The sequence below is a fragment of the Lactuca virosa genome, chromosome 2 (assembly GCF_052849685.1).
Source record: "Lactuca virosa cultivar CGN04683 chromosome 2, Lactuca_virosa_CGN04683_v6, whole genome shotgun sequence".
Lineage (NCBI taxonomy): Eukaryota > Viridiplantae > Streptophyta > Magnoliopsida > Asterales > Asteraceae > Lactuca > Lactuca virosa.
The window spans coordinates 185,866,263-185,889,314 of record NC_136427.1 but is presented as its reverse complement, the minus strand read 5'-3'; the positions used below and the strand labels follow the sequence as shown (position 1 = coordinate 185,889,314).

Genomic DNA, 23,052 nt, shown 5'->3' with positions numbered 1-23,052 from the left:
GGAGCACTAGCAGGAGTGGAGGCAATACTCTTTTCCTTCATACATGCTTCAATTGTCTGCAGGAGGTTGTGTAATTGAGTCAAGGTGGTCTCAGTGTTGTTCAGATGATAAGTCAAGATGAACTGATCATAACAACTTGGTAAGGAGTTCAAGACTATGTCAATAACCAACTCCTCATCAAAATGCACATTAAGCCTAACAAGACGCTCCACGTAACGTTGCATTCTTTATACGTGACCACATACAGATTCTCCCTCTTTCATTTTACACGCTATGAGGGACTTTACCACCTCGTATTTTTCTTGATGAGCTCGCTTGTGGTACTTCTCCACAAGGTCCTTTTTCATCTCATACGACCATTAATCCTCATAGAATCTTTGCAACTCAGGGGTCATCGTGGCGAACATGATGCAAGAAACTTTTGTTGCATCATTATAGTGCCTCTTGTAGGCGGCTAATTTTTCAGGAGTGGCCTTCTATTCGTCAATCTCAGTTAGTTATTTCTCAAGGACATGCTCCTTGTCCTCAAAACGAAGGGTCATTTTGATGTTGCGCATCCAGTCGTTGTAATTGGTTCCATCCAATGTCACCTTTGAGCATATGTTCAACAACGAGAAGTTTTGATTGGAGGAGGAGGAACCAGAAGCATCATTTGGAGTAGACATCTGTAAAAGAAAGGTAGTTTTAGTTAGATAAGAATAATCCTTAATATAGAATCCCAAAACTGAAATATCAAGGCTAGGATCCAACTATATGATTCACAACTTAGAAATGGGATGCCTTAATCTGATTGTAAATTTTATAATGGTAGGTAGATGATGATTTACCAATTCCACCAATAGAAAACGAAATTTTAAAAGGAAATTAAGTTTTGATGAAATTCCTAGATCTTTTGAGATTCACTGAATCTATTCAATGACATGTTTAATATCAGATTATGCTATTCTATTTGTGACTGGGATACCGAGGATCACAAACAAGATGTGAATAACCATGCAAATGTGCTTGGTAACCTCATTGTCATTTATCATCTCAATTGAGTGCCGGTAAACTTCACACGCTCCATTAACAATGATAATTTATGAGATACCCATTACAACTCTTTATTAGTCCCTATTAGTGTGTTGGTTAACCACACACGCTCCACTAACGACTTATAAAGTTTAATGTGCAATTTCATGGGTTAGCATACAAATTCACATTTTTCCTTAAGTAACTAGATTTGGGATTTTAATAAAAGGTTTTTATAACATTCAAGTTTTGGTAAGTTTCTCTTTTATCCCTTAGTGCAAATTTGTTATCAATTTGGTCCCTTGCAAGTACTCGGGGCGTACTCTATGAGTACGCTTAGCGTACTTGTAACATCCCGTGTTTTCAGGTATCTTCAAATCCTTCCCTTGGTATTTTAATATGTCATTTTTGGTCCTTGATGTTGGTTGGATTTAACCCTGAGAAGCCCTAGTGGCAAACTGGTAATTCTTGGGAGCTTGATTTGTACGTTCGGCGTACATGTGGGCACGCTAAGCGTACTAGGGTACGTTGGGCGTACACATATGTACGCAGGGTGTACGTGTGTCCAGGTGAAACCCTAATTTTTAGGGTCTGTGGAGTATTTAAGCACCATTATGGATCATTTTGATTCACTCTTTCAGCCTCCAAGTCCATTAGCCATTTTGAGAGAACCCTAACCCCCATAGTGAGCATTTTGAGCTTATAGTGTGAATTTTGTGTGCCAAAAGGAGAAGTTAGTGTATCAAAGGAGTCAAGGAAGGAAGCAAGATTTTAGATCTGGGATTATCATCTTCTTGGGTAGCTTCAAAAGGTATAAAGCTTCTAACTTTATGCTTGGACTGTTTAGATCTTGCTTTGGTTTCTTTTTGGTATCCTTCTTGTCCCAAGAATCCCAATATTGTGCATGCCTTATTTTGGTCGTGTTGGGCTGTCCTTTCAGACCCTAGGATGGGTCCTAAGGCATAAAAATGAGGCCCCTTGAGCTAGTTTGGCCCCTTGTTCTTTGTAGGAGGTCTTAATGGATTAAGACCATGCATTAAGCCCTTTTTGGACGACCAAAGTCTTAAAGTTTGAGACTTTATGGTTCTAGAGTACTTTTGAGTCATGGATCTGAAGTTTGAGCTTAGGTGCTTAATTCATTAAGCACTTATAAGGATTTTAAGACCTACTACGGTACGCCCCGCGTAATTTATGTACGCGCCGCGTACTGAGTCGACCACCCCGATGGTGGTCGATGCGAGGGGAAGTATGCCCATCGTACCGAAGGGGTACGCCTCGCGTACGCCATCTGTGTGGGTTTCAGTCTTTGGGCTTCGGGTATTGGGCCATCTATTGGGCTTTGATACTTGGGTCCTAATGAACCATCTGGATAAGTGTGTTTTGGGCTAACTTGTAACATTCATAAAATTCTTGAAAATTTTAAACTTTTTAAACAAACCGAAAACCATAATTGTTTACAAATTGTTTTCAAAATAAGTTTCAGAACAGAGAAATCCCAAAATCATAAAACAAAAACATGAGGAGGTGCACGATCACGCCTTCGCTTTCCCGTGATCCTCTGAGGTACCTGAAACATAATCCAAACTGCAAGCCCAAAGCTTAGTGAGTTTCCCCCAAAATACCACCACAATACATAATCATAAATATCACAGCAACAACACGCATACAAAACCTTCAACATGTATGGACCGCCTCATCGGGCCTTCAGCCTGTATGGACCGCTCTCCGGGCCTTCGACCTGACTGGTCCGCCTCGCAGGCCTTCAGTCTACATGGGCCGCCCTGGATCTGTTGGCCTTCAGCACAAAGCAGGACTGCCTCAACCCAACGACACACACATATGTCAACATATACATAACTCATAAACATATAATCAATCAACAGTCAATCACAGATCATACATATCAATAAGCATAACATCATCCTATCTACCAGGATTCAGATCTAACAGATCACTATGGTACTCAATCATACGATAATCAGGATAACAATCCAAAGGGTCGGCCTTGGTGCCTTCGACCCATAAATACAGTGAGGACAACTCACCTCTCAAATGTCAAGCTGCACTGAAATCCCTGACTGCTGACTCGCAGAAAATCCCGCACTATCACAATAAACAAACACCCAATTAAAAATTGGGATACCATTCTTGACTAAGGGCCCAAATATAGGGTAATTGTCCATTTTACCCTTTCCCTAATTGGGCCAAGGCCCAAGTCCAAATCTTTGATCCAAAAGCCCCAACTTACATCAAGGCCCATGATTCTCCTAATTTTCAAAATACTCAAGGAGGTTGTGATGTGTACGATCAGCCGGAGCCAGTAAGTAGACCCCAAAATACCATACTGTTATTTGATATTGTGATATGTTAGAACAGCATGCTAGTGATAGGCTAGGGATCTTCAGGAATTGCATGATAGAATTTCCTAATTATATGATGTTTGATAGCCTAGGGCCTTCTTTTATGGAATTGACATCATTACTGTAGTTGCTTAGTGTATGCATCATGGTTATATATAACTAAGATCTTAAAGCCCGAGAATGTTTGATTTGGTCTTATTTCTTGTTCTTGTTTGATGAAGGGCTTAGGGTAGGATCAAATATTCGAATGTCTATAGGGTCCATTGTTATGTATGGCTAGCATACACGAGTGATGCAGGGTTGGTGGAAGTTTCATGGATGAGTCTATTGGATTAGTGTCTAAGCCCGTAACTATATTTGGTAAGTATTTGACCCGGTTGTGCATGGTCCTTTTGGGTTGCCTTCAGCAGAGCAGCTTGACAGGGTGATTTATGAAGAGAGAGGTTATTATGGTTTATTAATATATTATATGAATAATATATTAAAGGAGAAATCATATAGTTTAATTAATATTAGACAAGAATTAATTGAGAATTAATTCTGTGGCTAAAAGATATTAATTAAATAACGGGGACTTAAACTGTCAAATGTGTGATAGTTGGATATTGGGCTGAGGAGCCTTATGGACTAGGCATGGACGAAATTAGGAATGTGTCCATCCTAATTTCGGCCATAAGGGCCCTATTCTTGGATTGCTTAAGGCCTAAGCTGTCCATTAGGGTTTTGACTGAAACCCTAGCAGCACCAGTATATATAGAACCCCTAGGGCATCATATTTCGGCCACTTAAAACGCTAGAGAGTTCTATAGCCGAAATTACGCCTCTCCCCTCTCTCCAATATCATCCTCTTGCTTGTGTGGTGTTTGTAAGCCATTAGAGGAGTGACACTTGTGATTCTAAGCTCCAAGACAAGAAGATTCAAGCCATTGTTGAAGAGGTAATCATCTATTGTTGGATATAGTGTCTAAGTCCATAACTATATTTGGTATGTACTTGACCCGACCCGGCATGGTCCATTTGGGTTGCACTTCACCCGAACAATTTATGGATAATCGTTTGAGAATAGTATAAGTTATGATTTATTAATATATTATAAGTCTTAATATATTAATATAAAATCATATTATTTAATTAGTATTGACCTATAATTAATTTAGAATTAATTTAGAGATCAAAAGTATGACTAATTAAATATGGGCTCTTGTATTTATATGGTGTGGGCTAATGCTTATTTGGAATGGGCTAGGCTTGCATGGAAAGTCCATGGATACTCCATGAAGCTTTAACCCATGGATCTCATGGAAATGAAAAGACATGGGTATTAGGGTTTACATGGATGTAACCCTAATCCACCACACTATATAAAGGAGGCTTTGGTTCTTGAAATTGCACTAGTTGATGTGTGTAAACCAAGAGGGCCGATTTCAAGAAGTTTGTGACTATTCTCTCAAGTTTCCAAGTTTGTGGTGATTTGTGACTTCCATTTGAGGCATCCACATTATTGGTGCTAGGCTCTAAAACTCCAAGCAATCAACTACTACTACAAGGTAAGTAATTCTACTAGTTTTATTTGATTCAAGTATCCCATGCCATGCTAGTTAGGATAACAACCTTGGAAAAATAATTATTTGCATGTATCTTAGTCAAACATAGATCCAAGGTTTCTAGGGTTGCATGTACACCATAGGAGTGTTAGAATGCTCAAATCCCATCAGTGGTATCAGAGCCAAGTTTGTTTATTTGATACTTGATGCAAAAAAAAAAAAACTTGAAAAATCGAAGTTTTGTTCAAAAGCTCGTATCAAAATTTCAAGTTTTGTATATGTACTTACGATTCTTGAAATTTTTGATATGAACATTCATAAACATATGAGTTTAGAAGATCATAGAAATTATGTGCTAATAATTGATTAGATTAATTCTTGATCTTTATGTGTTTTAATGGAGTCCATAACTAGTTCTTAAGTTATGGATAACCAAAAGTCACATTTATAAATAACCATTAAAAGAACACATAGGTTACAAAAAATGAAGAGTCTTCATTTTTAATAACCATTAACTCATAAGTTATGAGAAATGAAAAGTTTTGAAAGTTTACAAAACTTGCCCTCAAGTTTTGGAACATGTAAAGTCATATTAAAAACTTTAGTTCCAACCCCTAGAATTTTAAAAGTTAAAATTCAACCCTTATACTTTATAATATTATAAGTTTAATAATATTTATATATGTATAAGATCAAGTCGTCTTACCGATAGTACGCCTCATTCACGAAGCCGGTCTATAAGGGGGGTATAAGGTTGTTGCCTATAAAATGGCAACTTAATGGGTGTCCACTCTCACCCACCGCTTCCTTGATCGGTGGAGGTTCGTTAGCCGAACGGGTAGGACAAGGACTTATAAATTCTCATTAAAAGTATAATGATAATACTAAAGTAACTAAACTTTATTGAATTCCCAATCTTAGTTATTTTAGAAAAATGTGAATAAGGTGCTAATCCATGAAATTACACTTTACACTTTGTTTAAGTCGTTAGTGGAGCGTGTGTGGTTAACCGACACACTAACTTGAACTTAACAAGGTAGGTAAAGGGTGACTTAATGTTTATCATAGTATCGATGGAGCGTGTGTGGTTAACCGGCACATCGATTGAGGGGTAATACATTAAGGGTACCAAGTAATTTGCATGGTTACTTCACACCTTGTTTTGTGATCCTCGGCATCCCAGTCACAAAACTTGAAGGGCACACTCGAGATTGAAACATGCCATTGAAGAAAGTTCAATGAATCTCAAAGAATCTAGGAGTTTCTAAACCAATTAAAACCTAATTAAATATTTCGTTTTTCATGGTGGAAATTGGTGAATCGTCATTCACCTACCTTCAAATATCTTATAGCTTAGATTACGACATCCCTCTTCTAAGTTATAAAATATTGTGTTGGGTCCTAGCCTTAATATTACATTTGGGTGTTTTGTTAAGGACTATCTCTATATCTAATCTAATCTATTCCCTCTTCTTTTCAGATGTCTTCCAATAACAATGCTTCTGGCCCAAACCCTACTAGCTCCTTCTCTCTCATGAATCTTTGTGGGAGAGTCATCTTTGATGGGTCCAACTTTACAGATTGGATCAGAAACATCAGGATGGTCACTCGGTATGAGAACAAAGAATATGTTCTCGACAAGGAGCTGAAGGTACTCGAGCCAACTGCTACTCCTGAAGAGCTTGCTGAATATGAGGTACATGAAAGAGATGCTACAAAAGTGGCATGCATCATGATGGCCACCATGACAGCCGAGCTCCAAAAGTCCTATGAGGACTATTATCCTTTTGAGATACACCAGGACTTGATGGACCGCTACCATCAAAGTGCTCGTCAAGAGCGATATGAAATAATCTCCTCCATGATAACAACCCGAATGAAGGATGGTGAACCCATCACGGGCCACATGCAGAAAATGCAAAGGTATGCAGACCGTTTACTGAAGCTGAATGTGAACTTCCCTGAGGAGTTAGCAATAGACATCATTTTGCACTCCTTGCCATCGTGTTATGATCAATTCCGCATGACATATCACATGAACAAGGAAGAAGTCACCCTCAGCAAACTTCAAGGACTCTTGAAGACCGTCGAAAGTGGTCTAAAGGGTAAGTCGGTTGTTACTACTCCTACTCCTACTCCAACTGCGGCCAATGTCTTGGCAATCGGGCATGACAAAGGGAAGAAGAGAAAGAACCCTTCTAAGGGTACCAAGGGTAAGAACCTTGAAGGCTCCTCTTCAAGCAAAACCAAGAAAGGTTTTGTCACTCCTTCTGCTAACCCTAATGAGGCTGAATGCTTCTATTGCCATGAAAAGTCGCACTGGAAGCGAAACTGCCCAAAGTACCAGCAAGATTTGAAGGATGGGAAAGTAAAACCCAACCATGCAGGTATATACACTATATTGTCTAATAACGCACCTCATTCTAAGTCTTGGGTCCTTGATACAGGTTGTGGTATTCACATATGTTGTGATTTGCAGGGACTAAAAAGAAGTGAGAATGTGGAGCATGGAAAGATAAACTTGATCATGGGAAACAGGAAAGCTTCACCTGTCACCAAGATAGGAGTTTATTCCTTAGTGCTAAATAGTGGGTTTACATTAGATTTGAATAAATGTTATTATTCGCCAGAAATGGCAAGAAATGTTATTTCCTTTCATGCATTGTATAAACAAGGTTTTACCTTTTATTTTGATAATAATAATGGTAGTATTGATGCTTTCTTTAATAATGTTCTTTATTTTAAAGCATTACCTTGTGATGGTTTTGTATGAAACTGTATCTGTTGTAGATAATCTAGGAAATAATGTATTATGTATTAACTCTTCCACTAGCTTAGATAAAGCATCTGTATGGCATTGTCGTCTTGGACATGTAAGCAAGAAACGCATAGGCCAACTCCAAAAGGATGGAGTCTTGGAGTCATTTGACCTAAAGTCAGATGATAGTTGTGAATCTTGTTTGCTTGGTAAAATGACAAAGTCACCTTTTACTGGCACTTGTGCTAGGGGTGAAGGTTTGTTGGACCTCATACACACGGATGTGTGTGGACCCTTCAGAACCGCCACAAGAGATGCTAATCGGTTCTATGTGACTTTTACTAATGATTTTAGTAGATATGGATATGTCTACCTAATCAAGCATAAGTCAGAAACCTTTGAGAAATTCAAAGAGTTTAAGCAAGAAGTGGAGAATCAGTTGGGCAGGAACATTAAGATGCTTCGATCCGATCGTGGTGGTGAGTATCTTAGTACTGAGTTCCTTGACTATCTTAAGGAATGTGAAATTGTCTCACAATTGACACCTCCTAGGACACCACAGTTGAATGGTGTAGCTGAGAGGCGCAATAGGACCTTGTTGGACATGGTTCGTTCCGTGATGAGTCGAGCTTCGCTACCAATCTCATTTTGGGGGTATGCCTTAGAGACTGCCGCCCATATCCTTAATCTAGTCCCTACAAAGAAGGTTGCCAAAACACCTCACGAGGTGTGGACTAGAAAAGTTCCCAATCTAGACCACATCAAGATTTGGGGTTGCGAGGCTTTCATGAGACGCGAGACTCACGATAAGCTCGAACCCCGAAGCAAAAGGTGTATTTTCATCGGCTACCCACAGAAATCCTTTGGTTACATTTTCTACAGACCCAGTGATAATGTGGTCCTTGTAGCAAGAAGAGGATTCTTTCGAGAGAGAGAATTCATGAGCCAAGGAGACAGTGGGAGGCACATTGACCTTGAGGAAATTCAAGAGTCAAGTGGTGAAGGAACCTCAAACCCTAGCCCTCAACCTGAGGAGGAAACTCCTGTTGAGCCAAATGAAGAATCTATACCTCTGAGGCGTTCCACCAGAGTTAGGAATGCACCTGAGCATTATTATGGTTTTCATATTACTGCAGAAGGTGAGACACTTATCAGTGATAACACACTGGTAAATATGGATGAGCCTAACAGCTACACGGAAGCCATGGCAGGCCCTGAGGCTGCTAAATGGAAAGAGGCTATGGATAGCGAGATACAGTCCATGTATGACAATCAAGTTTGGAACTTGGTTGACAATGTACCTGATCGTAAGATAGTTGGGTGCAAATGGATATTCAAGAAGAAGACCGACATGGATGGTAATGTACACACTTATAAGGCACGACTGGTTGCAAAGGGTTATTCTCAAACTCCGGGAGTTGATTATGATGAGACCTTTTCACCAGTGGCCAATATTAAGCCTATTAGGGTTCTGTTAGCCATTGCTGCATTTCATGATTATGAAATATGGCAAATGGATGTCAAAACCGCTTTCCTTAATGGAAACTTGGCTGAAGATGTTTACATGGTTCAGCCAGAGGGTTTTGTCAGTACAGAGTACCCCAGTAGAGTGTGTAAGCTCGAGAAATCCATTTATGGATTAAAACAGGCACCTCGCAGATGGAATCTTTGCTTTGATGAGAAAGTCAAAGAATTTGGATTTTCAAGGAGTGAAGATGAATCTTGTGTCTATATCAAGGCTAGTGGGAGTATAGTCAGCTTTTTGAGAAATGACATCCCACCCCTGCAGGAAGTAAAGTCCTGGCTTGGAAAGTGTTTCGCTATGAAGGACCTTGGAGAAGCTGCCTATATCCTAGGGATAAGGATTTTGAGAAACAGGAGTAAAAGACTAATTGGACTTAGTCAAAGCACCTATGTGGACAAAGTGTTGAAAAGGTTCAACATGTATAACTCCAAGAAAGGAGAGTTACCCATCCAGAGTAACGCCAGATTGAGTAAGACACAAAGCCCTAGTACTGAGGCTGAGATAGCAGAAATGAGTCGAATACCTTATGCTTCAGCTGTAGGATCGATCATGTATGCTATGACGTGTACTCGACCTGATGTAGCCTTTGCTTTGAGCATGGTTAGCAGGTATCAGGGGAACCCTGGCAAGGCACACTGGACTGCGGTAAAGAATATCCTCAAGTACCTACGGAGGACTAAGGACTGTGTCCTTACCCTCAGTGTCAGTGAGGACTTGAGAGTTGTAGGGTACAGTGATGCTAGCTTTCAGACTGACAGGGATAATTTCCGCTCTCAGTCGGGCTGGGTCTTTACTCTAAACGGAGGGGCAATTACTTGGAAAAGTTCCAAGCAGGAGACAGTGGCTGATTCCACTTGTGAATCAGAGTATATAGCAGCAAGCGAGGCAGCAAAGGAGGCTATATGGCTAAAGAACTTCATCGGAGACCTTGGAGTTGTACCAGCTATAAAGGAGCCAATGGAGATTTTCTGTGACAGCAATAGTGCGGTTGCCTTAGCCAAGGAACCAAGAGATCATGGGAGATCCAGACACATTGACAGAAAATATCACTTCATCAGACATCGAATAGAAGAAGGAATCCTCGTGGCAAAGAGGGTATCATCGGATGAGAACCCAGCAGATCCCCTCACGAAGGGACTGACTCGGGCTAAGCATCTCCAGCATGCTCGGAGCATAGGGCTGAAGGATGATATTAGTTTTAGTAGTTAGATAATCTTGAAATTTGTAAAATGTAATTGACATTTGATGATAAATAAAAGCTGTTATTTATGAGTAAAGTGTTGCTATCTCTTGTCAATCGTTTACTATTATTTCTTTTTGCATGTTTTGACTTCCAGAATAATTATGTTATGGTTTATATCATATTATTCAAACTCTCCACAGTCGGTCATATGTTGGAAGTAGATATGAATCAAGACTGTCATGGGTTGGCTTGTAGAGGTCTAAGATGTTAGACAAAGCGGGGCTACAACACTCATGAGTGCTCATAAGTTCTGAGTATTGGATTCAACCCACGCTCACTTGTATCACTTCATGGAATTTATCTCGAGTGATCGTGAGACGGTAATATCATATAAGTCTTCAAACCTAGAGATATGATTTGTTGCCTATGAGTTGGTTATGCATTGATTGCACGAAAATGCATTGGTAACTCGATGTTATAAACCGTGCCTTTGTGTGTAGTTCAACAAGTAGTAGAGCAAACATATGAGTCGAAGTTTATCTGTTCCTTCTAGGATTAGAAGCGATATCTGGGCCCCTCGATGATTTTGTTTTGACCTATGTACCGGGCCCGGTCAGAACTAAATTGATGTGTTTAGTTAAGTTCTATGTCAAACAAATCGGAAATCGGGAAACAAATGCTGGACAATAAGCAAGACCATGTTCCATGTATTTGTCCGACTGATATCTAGAACAGAGGATTATATGATCACTTATCTAAAATGGCGCTTCATAGTTCAACAGAGTTTAAAGAGATACGATTGCTGATCGGTTCCTGAAGTCATACTTGCAACTATAGTTATTAGACTTATCCAAGTGGGAGACTGTTGGATATAATGTCTAAGTCCATAACTATATTTGGTATGTACTTGACCCGACCCGACATGGTCCATTTGGGTTGCACTTCACCCGAACAATTTATGGATAATCGTTTGAGAATAGTATAAGTTATGATTTATTAATATATTATAAGTCCTAATATATTAATATAAAATCATATTATTTAATTAGTATTGATCTATAATTAATTTAGAATTAATTTAGAGATCAAAAGTATGACTAATTAAATATGGGCTCTTGTATTTATATAGTGTGGGCTAATGCTTATTTGGAATGGGCTAGGCTTGCATGGAAAGTCCATGGATACTCCATGGAGCTTTAACCCATGGATCTCATGGAAATGAAAAGACATGGGTATTAGGGTTTACATGGATGTAACCCTAATCCACCACACTATATAAAGGAGGCTTTGGTTCTTGAAATTGCACTAGTTGATGTGTGTAAACCAAGAGGGTCGATTTCAAGAAGTTTGTGACTATTCTCTCAAGTTTCCAAGTTTGTGGTGATTTGTGACTTCCATTTGAGGCATCCACATTATTGGTGCTAGGCTCTAAAACTCCAAGCAATCAACTACTACTACAAGGTAAGTAATTCTACTAGTTTTATTTGATTCAAGTATCCCATGCCATGCTAGTTAGGATAACAACCTTGGAAAAATAATTATTTGCATGTATCTTAGTCAAACATAGATCCAAGGTTTCTAGGGTTGCATGTACACCATAGGAGTGTTAGAATGCTCAAATCCCATCATCTATATCTGTTTTCATATGATAATTTCGAAATATGTATGCTAGATCTAGGGTTTATAAGTCTTGGATGAATTGCATGTACAATAGAGAAACCTAGATCCAAGCTTTAGGGTTTGCATGAATACATAGGATGTTGTTTTGGCTCAAACCCATCAGAGTCATGTGGGGTCAGTCGGCCAGTCGTGAGATGTTTAGCCTTCCTCTAGGGAGTGAGAATTGAGTGTTTGGCTATGCTTATGAGTATTGTTAGGACATTGTGATGATCTTTGAGACAAATACATGTAGGTGTGGAAGGTAGTATGGGCTCGTACTACTGAAAGCACTAGACATGTACGCGTAGCAATGAAGTCACAACCCCTAGGGCTTCATTGGGATTTGGTTCCACGTTTTGATATGTGGATCATCTGATATCTTCCTGGTGTATTCTCATTATAGTGACTACGAGGCGAGTTGAGATCGGATCCAGGTCGGGATTGGGAGCTAGCAGTCAGGGTGGGCCAGCATTATCATAGGACCGCGTCAAGGAGATCATCTGGGAGGAGGTGGTTGCTATTGTATGGGGTCAGATTCTGGAGATGTTTGGGTCTATCAAGACCGCGGTGATGGAGTTCTTTGATGATCGCTACACAGCCATTACTGAGACGACTGCTGCTGCAGCCTCCGCAGCCGTAGCGGCTACCGGTGTTGGGACAGGGCGGGTTTTTCAATATCGGGACTTCGATAATACGAAGCCCCTGACTTTCGGTGGAGTTCAGGACCCAATCGTGGCCATGAGGTGGCTATCTGATGTGGAGGGATGTTTATTCACTTGTTCATGCCCTGCTGACCAGAAGGTCAGATGCGTTCTGATCCTTCTGAGGTCCGGAGCGAAGGATTGGTGGAGACTTGTTACGGGATCGTATTCTGCTGAGCAGAGGGCTGCCACATCTTGGGCTCAGTTCATGGAGATGTTTCGTACTCACTACGTTCCACAGGTCGAGCGAGAGAGGTTGGATCAGGAGTTTTTGGACCTGAAGCAAGGATCGGAGTCGGTGACGGAGATCACCCGGATGTTTATTGAGAGGGCTATGTTTTGCCTTGAGTTTGCTTCAGAGTAGGATCAGATGACCCGTTATCTGAGCATGCTCAAGACGGATATCAGGCAGTTTGTTTCTACACAGCGGTGTGATTCTTTGTTGGAGTTGCAAGAGGCCGCCAGGCGGTGTGAGCTTGAGATAGAGCTTCAGCTGAGAGAGCAAAGACAGGCCCCGACACAGTCGCAGCCGGCGCCAAAGCGGTTCAAAGCCGCTGATTCTAGGTTTGGAGGTCAGCAAGGCCGCACTTATGGGAAGTGCGGAAAGGTTCATGTCGGAGCATGTCGATTTAGTAGTGTATGCCACAAATGTGGCAAGGAGGGGCATTATGCGAGGGACTGCCGCCAGTCAGCCATGGTTCAGAGTATGAGGATTTGCTACCATTGCGATCAGGTTGGCAATGTGAAGGTCAACTGTCCGTTTGTCACCGCCAAGCCGATGCAGGCCCCCGCGCCAGCTACTTTGTGGATCACTGATGGGAGTCAGGGTAGGGCGGAGCCCCTGAGGGCTCGAGGTCGCGCATTCCAGCTTGCCGCCGAGGAGGCTAGGGCAGCACCGGATGTTGTTACTGGTATGTTTCTATCCTTTATCTTATTGTTTATGTTTGTTTTATGCTCTTATATTTGAACATTTGGTAGGTACATTTCTAGTGAAATCCTTGCCTACTTTAGTGTTGTTTGGCTCGGGTGCGAGTCGGTCCTTTGTTTCTCGGTCTTTTAGTAGGGAGTTCGCTTTGCCCATAGGGGAGTTGGAGTGTCCGTTGCGAGTTTTTATCGCCAACGAACACGGGATTTCTGCTTCTTCAGTTTATCAAGGTTGCGTTCTGGAGATCTTCGGGGTATCATTTCCGATCAATTTGATTCCTATTCCCATGGGGGATGTCTGCGTGATTGTGGGTATGGATTGGATGAGTCTTTTCGGTGACATGATCGACTGCGAGGGTCAGTGGGTGGTAGTTCGAACCCCAAGTGGGAGAGAATTGGTTATTTATGGAGAGGGCACCTAGATGGGTTTAGGGTTTTGTTCGGCAGCCAGGGCTCGATAGTATATTCAGCACGGATGTGCAGATTATTTGGCTTATGTAGTGGATACGCGGGTTGGGGATCAGGTGTTGGTTGCTGATGTTCCAGTTGTCAAGGAGTTTGCTGATGTATTCCCGGAGGAGTTGGCCGTGTGCCTTCGGAGAGGCAGGTTGAGTTCAGGATTGACCTTGTGCCATGTGTGACCCCTATTGCTAAGGCATCGTACCGATTGGCACCGCCTAAGATGCAGGAGCTGTCATCTCGGTTTCAAGAACTGTTAGGCAAGCAGTTCATTTGTCCGAGCAGTTCTACGTGGGGAGTATTGATTTTATTTGTCAAGAGGAATGATGGTTCACACCGGATCTGCATTGAATATCGGGAGTTGAACAAGTTAACGGTGAAGAACCATTATCCCCTTCCACGGATTGATGATCTTTTTGATCAGTTGCAGGGAGCATCTTAGTTCTCCAAGATAGATATGAGGTCTGGGTACCATCAGGTTAGGGTGAGGGAGGATGACGTGGAGAAGACCGCGTTCTGGACTCGTTATGGGCATTACGAGTTCGTGGTGATGCCATTTGGGCTCACCAATGCGTCTGCAGTATTTATGGATTTGATGAATCGGTTATGCAGGCCGATGCTCGATCGTTCAGTTATCGTGTTTATTGATGATATCTTGGTATATTCCAAGACCCGAGAGCAACATGAGGAGCATCTTCGCGAGGTTCTGGGGGTTTTGAGGCGAGAACGGCTTTATGCTAAGTTCTCAAAATGCGAGTTTTGGTTGCGAGTGGTTCAGTTCCTTGGACACCTCCTTAACCAGGATAGGATTTTGGTCGACCCGTCCAAAATCGAGGTGGTGATGCAGTGGGAGGTTCCGGAATCTCCCTCGGATATCAGGAGTTTCTTGGGTTTAGCAGGGTACTACCAGAGATTTATTCAGGATTTCTCAAAGATTGCGGTACCCCTCACTCGTCTGACGAGGAGGGGGTGGATTTCCAGTGGGGCCCTAAGTAGCAGTCAGCATTTGAGACCTTTTGGCAAAGACTTTGCGAGCCCCAGTTTTGACCTCCCTGAGGGAGTCGAGGATTTTTTGGGTTTCTATGATGCGTCGATCACTGGATTGGGGGCAGTTCTCATGCAGAGAGGACGAGTGATAGCTTATGCTTTGCGGCAACTGAAGCCTCATGAGACGAGATATCCCACGCATGATCTTGAGTTGGGGGCAGTGGTTTTCGCCCTCAAGATTTGGAGACATTATCTTTATGGGATCTGATGTACTATCTACACGGATCACAAGAGTTTGAGGCATATTATGGATCAGCCGAACCTAAATATGAGGCAACACAAGTGGTTGGACGTGGTCAAGGATTATGACTGCGAGATCCTTTATCATCCGGGTAAAGCGAATGTGGTGGCGGATGTCTTGAGCCACAAGTAGGCTGGAACCATGGTTAGGGTTTCATGTATGAGGATATCTGTGGATTCTCCGCTCGTGGGGTTGATTAGAGAGGCCCAGGCTAAGGGTGTGCGGGAAGAAAATTGGAAGATTGAGAGGACCAGGGGCGAGATCACCAGGTTTGTTCCAGACAGTCATGGTTTGTTGACCCGTTTCAGTCGGGTATGGGTTCCTATGTCAGGTAGGGTCAGACAGATTGTGTTGAAGGAGGCTCATAAGTTTCGTTTTTCTATTCATCCGGGGGCCACCAAGATGTATCGGGATCTGCATTTGAGTTATTGGTGGCCGTGTATGAAGATGGAGATCGCGTGGTACGTTGAGAGGTGTTTGACCTGTAGGATGGTCAGGGCCGAGCATCAAAGTCCGCATGGCAAGCTGCAGCCTCTGGAGGTTCACATGTGGAAATCGGAGTAGATTTCGATGGATTCCATTACCAAGTTGTTGAAGACGGCAAAGGATTTTGATGCCATTTGGGTCATCGTGGATCGATTGACCAAGAGTGCCCACTTCCTGGAAATTCGGGAGAGCTCGTCAGCCAAAAAATTGGCTGATGTGTATATTCGCGAGATCGTTGCTCGCCATGGGGTTTCGGTCTCCATTGTTTCAGACTGTGATGTTCGGTTCACCTCCCGTTTTTGGCAGAGGTTCCATGAGGAACTGGGCATGATGCTGTATTTTAGCATAGCTTATCATCCGTAGACAGACGGCCAAAGTGAGCGGACCATTCAGACTCTCGAGGATATGTTTCGCGTATGCTTTATTGATTTTGGTGGGAGTTGGGACTTCTACCTACCTCTTGCAGATTTCTCCTACAACAATAGTTTCCACTCCAGCATTGGTGGTCCGCCTTTTGAGCTTTTGTATGGGCGGACATGTCGCACCCCGGTTTGTTGGGGCGAGGTTAGTCACAGGGTCATGGGTCGGACCGAGGTGGTTCTTCAGACTACAGAGATGATTCAGCAGATTAGGCAGAGGTTGCAGACTGCTCAGAGTTGGCATAAAAGTTATGCCAACCGGCGCCGATCTGAGTTAGAGTTTCAGGTCGGTGACATGGTGTTGCTGAAAGTCTCACCTTGGAAATGTGTGATTCGCTCCGGAATAGGGGGAAATTGGGTCCCCGATATATTGGACCATTCTGGATTATTTCCATGGTTGGCAAGGTTGCCTACAGATTAGACCTTCCCGAGGAGCTCAGTCAGATCCATAGCACTTTCCATGTTTTGCAGCTGCGAAAGTGCGTATTGGATGAGGATGCGGTTGTGTCGCTAGATGACATTCAGGTTGGTGAGTGCCTGAACTATGTTGAGAGGCCCATGGCTATTTTGGAGAGAAAAGTAAAGGTCTTGAGGAGCAAGGAAGTACCTCTAGTGAAGGTATAATGGCAGCATCGGAGAGGCTCCGAGTAGATCTGGGAGCCAGAGGCTGAGATGCGGGAGCATTACCCGGATCTGTTTGCTGCAACAAACTTTGAGGACGAAGTCTAGATCAAGTGGGGGAGAGTTGTAACATCCCGGGTTTTCAGGTATCTTCAAATACTTCCCTTGGTATATTAATATGTCATTTTTGTTCCTTGATGTTGGTTGGATTTAGCCCTAAGAAGCCCTAGTGGCAAATTGGTAATTCTTGGGAGCTTGAGTTGTACGTTGGGTGTACATGTGGGTACGCTAAGCGTACTAGGTACGCCCTAGTATGTTGGGTGTACACACATGTACGCAGGGCGTACGCGTGTCCGGGTGAAACCCTAATTTTTAGGGTTTATGGAGTATTTAAGCACCATTATGGGTCATTTTGACTCACTCTTTCGACCTCCAAGTCCCTTAGCCATTTTGAGAGAACCCTAACCCCCATAGTGAGCATTTTGAGCTTATAGTGTGATTTTTGTGTTCCAAAAGGAGAAGTTAGTGCATCAAAGTAGTCAAGGAATGAAGCTAGCTTATAGATTTGGGATTATCATCTTCTTGGGATGCTTCAAAAGGTATAAATCTTCTACCTTTATGCTTGAATTGTTTAGATCTTACTTTGGTTGCTTTTTGGTATCCTTCTTGTCCCAAGAGTCCCAATATTATGCATGCTTTATTTTGGTCATGTTGGGCTGTCCTTTCAGACCCTAGGATGGGTCCTAAGGCATAAAAATGAGGTCCCTTGAGCTAGTTTGGTCCCTTGTTTATTGTAGGAGGTCTTAATGGATTAAGTGTTGGGTTATGAGCAAAACATCAATCATATGGTGTACATGCAAACCCTAATGCTTGGATCTAGTTTTTTTCTACTTGTATATGCAATAATTATCCAAGACTTGCAAGCCCTATTCTAGCATACAATAAAAACGAAATCAACATAATTAAACTAGTAAGAATGTTACCTTTGATTGAAGCTTGAAGATCTTGAGCTTTTGAAAACTTTAGCACCTCAATTGTGATGCCTCTAGTAGATCACAAACACTAAAGCAATTGGATGATCTTGGAGAGAGAGGGGAAAGGCTCAAAATCGGCTCTATGATCTCTAGGTTTCAAGTGGTAGCCGAAATTGTGAAGCCTAAGGTCCTTTATATAGGTGAAGAATTAGGGTTTCAGTCAAAGACCTCATCCGGTTGCTTAGGCTCTAAGCAGCCCACAAGAATCTTCCAGAACCTTAGCCCTTTGGACAAAATCCTTATGGGCTCCCATAAGATTTCGTCCAACCCTTTCAAAAGGTTCCTTAGCCCATTATGCAATTATCTTATAATTACAAGTTCAGTCCCCCAAGTTTAATTAATATCTTTTGACCACAAAATTAATTCTAAATTAATTCTTGACCAATATTAATTAAACAAATATGATTTCTCCTTTAATATATTATTCATATAATATATTAAAAAACCATAATAACCTCTTTCTCCATTATTCATCCAGTCAAGTTGCTCTGGTGAAGGCAACCCAAAAGGACCATGTTACAACCGGGTCAAGTACATACCAAATATAGTTATGGCTTAGACACCTAATCCAACATTAAGACCATGCATTAAGCCCTTTTTGGATGACCAAAGTCTTAAAGTTTGAGACTTTATGGTTCTAGAGTACTTTTGAGTCATGGATCTGAAGTTTCAGCTTAGGTGCTTAATCCATTAAGCACTTATAAGGACTTTAAGACCTGCGAGGGTACGCCCCGCGTAAGTTATGTACGCCCCGCGTACTGAGTCAACCACCCTGAGGGTGGTCAATGCGAGGGGAAGCATGCCCATCATACCGAAGGGGTACGCCCCGCGTACACCTTCTGTGTGTGTTTTGGTCTTTGGGCTTCGGGTATTCGGCCATCTATTGGGCTTTGATACTTGGGTCCTAATGAACCATCTGGATAAGTGTGTTTTGGCTAATTAGAGGATCGAACCTTTAGATGAGGCCCAATAAGGGGTTTAGGCCCAATTTGGAAAAGTGGGCCAATCATGGGCCTTGATGTAAGTTGGGCCTTTTGGATCAAAGATTTGGACTTGGGCCGTGGCCCAATTAGGGAAAGGGTAAAATAGACAATTACCCTATGTTTGGGCCCTTAGTCAAGATTGGTATCCCAATTGTTAATTGGGTGTTTGTTTATTGTGATTGTTCGGGATTTTTCGTGAGTCAGCAGTTAGGGATTTCAGTGCAGCTTGACATTTGAAAGGTGAGTTTTCCTCATTGTATTTACGGGTCGAAGGCACCAAGGCCGACCCTTTGGATTGTTATCCTGATTATCGTATGATTGAGTACTGTAGTGATCTGTTAGATCAGAATCTTGGTAGATAGGATGATGCTATGCTTATTGATCTGTATGATCTGTGCTTGACTGTTGATTGATTATATGTTTATGAGTTATGTATATGTCGACATGTGTGTGTGTGTGTGTGGTTGGGTTGAGGCGGTCCTGCTTTATGTTGAAGGCCAACAGAACCAGGGTGGCCCGGATAGATTGAAGGCATGCGAGGCGGACCAGTCAGGCCGAAGGCCCGGAGAACGGTCCAGACAGGCCGAAGGCCCGGTGAGGCGGTCCAGACATGCTGAAGGTTTTATATGCATGTTGTTGCTGTGATATTTATGATTATGTATTTTGGTGGTATTTTGGGGGAAACTCACTAAGCTTTGGGCTTATAGTTTGGATTATGTTTCACGTACCTCAGAGGATCGCGGGAAGGCGAAGGCATGATCGTGCACCTCCTCATGTTTTTTTTTACAATTTTGGGATTTCTCTGATGTGAAACTTATTTTGATAACAATTTGTAAACAATGATGGTTTTGGGTTTTTTTATGATGACGTGCCTAAGCTAGCACGAAAGAGTCACGCGCGGTCAAGGAACCTGGCGCACTGGCCGAGCCAAGCTTAACGGGCTCAGCGCCCGCCAGCGCCCCTAAGAGTAGGGCGCCCCGGTGAAAGGTTCGCGCCCGTCAGGGACGCTCCCGGTGCCAAGAAAAAAGATACGGTCAGGAGACAAGATACAGGATCAGACCATTACCGCCGGAACCAATAGTAGCGCTCTGACAGATAGAGGAGCATGACCCTCCAATCAGCGCCTCTGACCTTGTCTCCTTAAAGCGATCCTGCCTCGTACGGACAGGACAGGGTCGCTAGGTATAAAAGGACACGCTCAGGACCTCAAGGGGTAAGCACTCTTCTTCCCGCTACCATCATATAAACCCCAAAAACCTATCTAACTTGACCGTCAGAGCGTCTTTCCGGGAGCCTCCTCCCGGGAAACGGCTGACGGCCTTTCTTTCCTGTGATCTTGCAGAAACCACTCAGAGTCCACTAGAAGAGTTTGGCGAGAAGACGTAGCAAGGTCACATTATTTGGCGCCATCCGTTTGTGTGACGAAGAACGAAACCAAAAGCACCGTTTTGCGAAATCAATGGCGTCCGACGGCAACAACGAAGCCGGAGGAGCCCAGACCAGTCCCATACGGTCCATGGCACCGTTGTACGAAACACCGCCACTTATGACGGCCAATAGAGAAACTACAGGTGAAGGAAGCTCCATAATAACTGCAGAACCACCAAGGAGTCAGCAGCCGCCCTCCCCGCCGCCCACATCGTCGGAAACAAGCGGTGGTATTGCCACGCAACCTCCGCCTCAACAACCAAGACCAACTTAGGTGACGGTACCATTAGTCACACCCCTTCAGGCGCCACTAACATTCCAGTCCACGGCAAAACAACTTATGATACCCCAAATACCATCATTCTTCACACCGATCATGCAACATCACTTACCAATCCCCTCAACGACGCTGCCGGTAAACCAAATACCAAATGCCCAACCCTCGCCGCACCAGATGCTGATGGGTACGCACCTAATGCTCTCGCTACCACCACTCGCGCAAACCATGGTACCCTCACCACCGGTTTTCTACCCTGCAACAGGCACATGACGCGAACCCATCCTTCCCACCAACACCAGCCAGCAGCATCCTCCAACAAGCCATCCTCCAACCCACTCTCAAACCGTTCCTCCCGGATGCTAACTTCAACTGCCATTCTAGTAGCAAGCCTTCTACGGCCCGAACCCAGGCTACCATGCATTTTACGGCCATCCAGGGGCGCAGCCATATAGCACATCCCACCAATACAACATGCAAGGTCCGCTAGCCATCCCGAACCAAGACTGTTTATCACGTAGCGTCACATCTCCATTCGCCAAGGAGTTGTTGGACTACAAAATCCCAAACACAGCCAAACTCCCTAACCTAAAAACTTACAACGGCACCACCGATCCAGATAGTCACATTGACACGTATGCATGGACACTGACGTCGCTCAAGTTGGATGAGCGATTCTGGTGCACGTACTTCCCAACAACCCTTGACGGCAACGCGGGCACATGGTTCAAGATACTTCGCCCGGGCAACATATACAACTTTGGCCAACTCAAATACTTGTTCCTCACAAACTTCATGCAACTACATAAGTATAAAGGCGATTCCCACTCCATCATTGGATGTAAGCAGAAAGAAGGCGAAAGCGTCAGGGAGTACTTCACAAGGTTCACGAATGCCACCCTGGATGTGCCAGGACATTACAAGGGGCTCATAGTCGGGGCCTTCACGTGGGGACTCCTACCAGGTCCCTTATCGCAAAAGCTCATGGGAAAAAAGCCACAGACGAGAGCCGAACTAAAGGAAAAGGTGGAGCGATACTTGAGACAGGAGGAAGGCGAAGCGACGAAGCAAGCATATCTAAACGCCATGACAACCAAACGTCATATCCCAACTCGCACGGAGATACTAGGCGGAAGCAGACACTTTGGGCGAGGAAAGAGACCACAGGGTCACTTCAGACCATTTAACAGGGATGACAGACGAGGCCGCCGACCAGACGTATATGTGGTCGCAGACAAGCCACAACCGGTGAAAGCACCAAAAGGACGGTATTGTGAATATCACAAGAGTAAAACGCAATACATTGCCAATTGCTCAGTTCTCAAAAAGGAAATGGAGGAAAAAAAACTCAAGGGAGATCTTGTAGAGGTGGCGAGGAGTTTACGCACTAAGTTCGAGGCCGAAAGTGCCAAAGGTACACCACGAGAAGGTGGTCAGCCTAGAGAGATATTCATGATACGAAGCAAGAGGGGTAGGCAAGAAGGACCAACCGATCACAGAAACCTAGCAGCCGCAACACAAGCACTCACATTCTCAGTACAGGATCCCAGACCGGAAGGATGGAAAGGTGATAACCCGCTCATAATTCAAGCCTCTATTAAGAATGTGGTCATACATAGGGTATACATCGACATGGGCAGCTCAGCAGACATAATCTATGAGCATTGTTTCTGCCTCCTCCCGGACCGGTGGAAGGACAACCTGAAGCCCACAACAGGGAGACTGGTAGGATTTACAGGACACAACCTGTGGCCGCTCGGCACAATCCACCTACCTCTCACACTAACCAGTCACGACAAGCAGTGAATGAAAACGGTCCTGGTCAATTTCGTCGTAATCCGGCACGTAGCAGAGCATAACATCATCCTGGGAAGGATAACCCTGCTCAAACTAGGAGTCGTCCCATCAACAATGCACAGAATTGTAAAATTCAGCACTACCGAGGGCCCGACTACGATTCTTGCCACGCCACCAAGGGAACTGCAATACTTTACAGTTATGCAACCAACAGAGATAACAAGAGCAACCAAAAAAGCACGGGCTGAATCAACAAACGAGAAAAAGGTGATTAACGAAGAATACCCCGACCAGCCGATCAACATTGGTCGTAGCCTCCCAGGACACACCAGGCAGGCGCTCATCGACCTGCTCAGACGGTATAAACATGTGTTTGCATGGACCCCCACAGACATGGTCGGCGTAGACAGAAAATTTATAGAGCATAAGCTCATGATCAAGCCAGGCATGAAGGAAATAAAACAGAAGCAGAGGGTCCAGGGGGAGACCGTAACAGGGCAATCAATATGGAAGTAGCCAAGCTAACACAAGCGGGAATCCTGAGAGAAGCCATCTTCCCAACCTGGATCGCTAATCCCGTCATGGTACGAAAGCA

General features: G+C 43.4%; 1 protein-coding gene across 1 annotated transcript; it reads left to right on the top strand.

The window, feature by feature from the left end:
- Nucleotides 1-21,134: 21,134 nt before the first annotated feature.
- On the top strand, nucleotides 21,135-22,466 carry LOC145158027 (uncharacterized). The gene has a single exon (XM_079076989.1). The coding sequence runs from the start codon at nucleotides 21,135-21,137 to the stop codon at nucleotides 22,464-22,466; it is 1,332 nt and encodes a 443-aa protein (XP_078933115.1).
- Nucleotides 22,467-23,052: the final 586 nt, after the last annotated feature.

What these genes read in the sequence shown, in the direction of transcription:
- LOC145158027 (XM_079076989.1), top strand. Translation starts at nt 21,135, where the DNA reads ATGCAAGGTCCGCTAGCCATCCCGAACCAAGACTGTTTATCACGTAGC.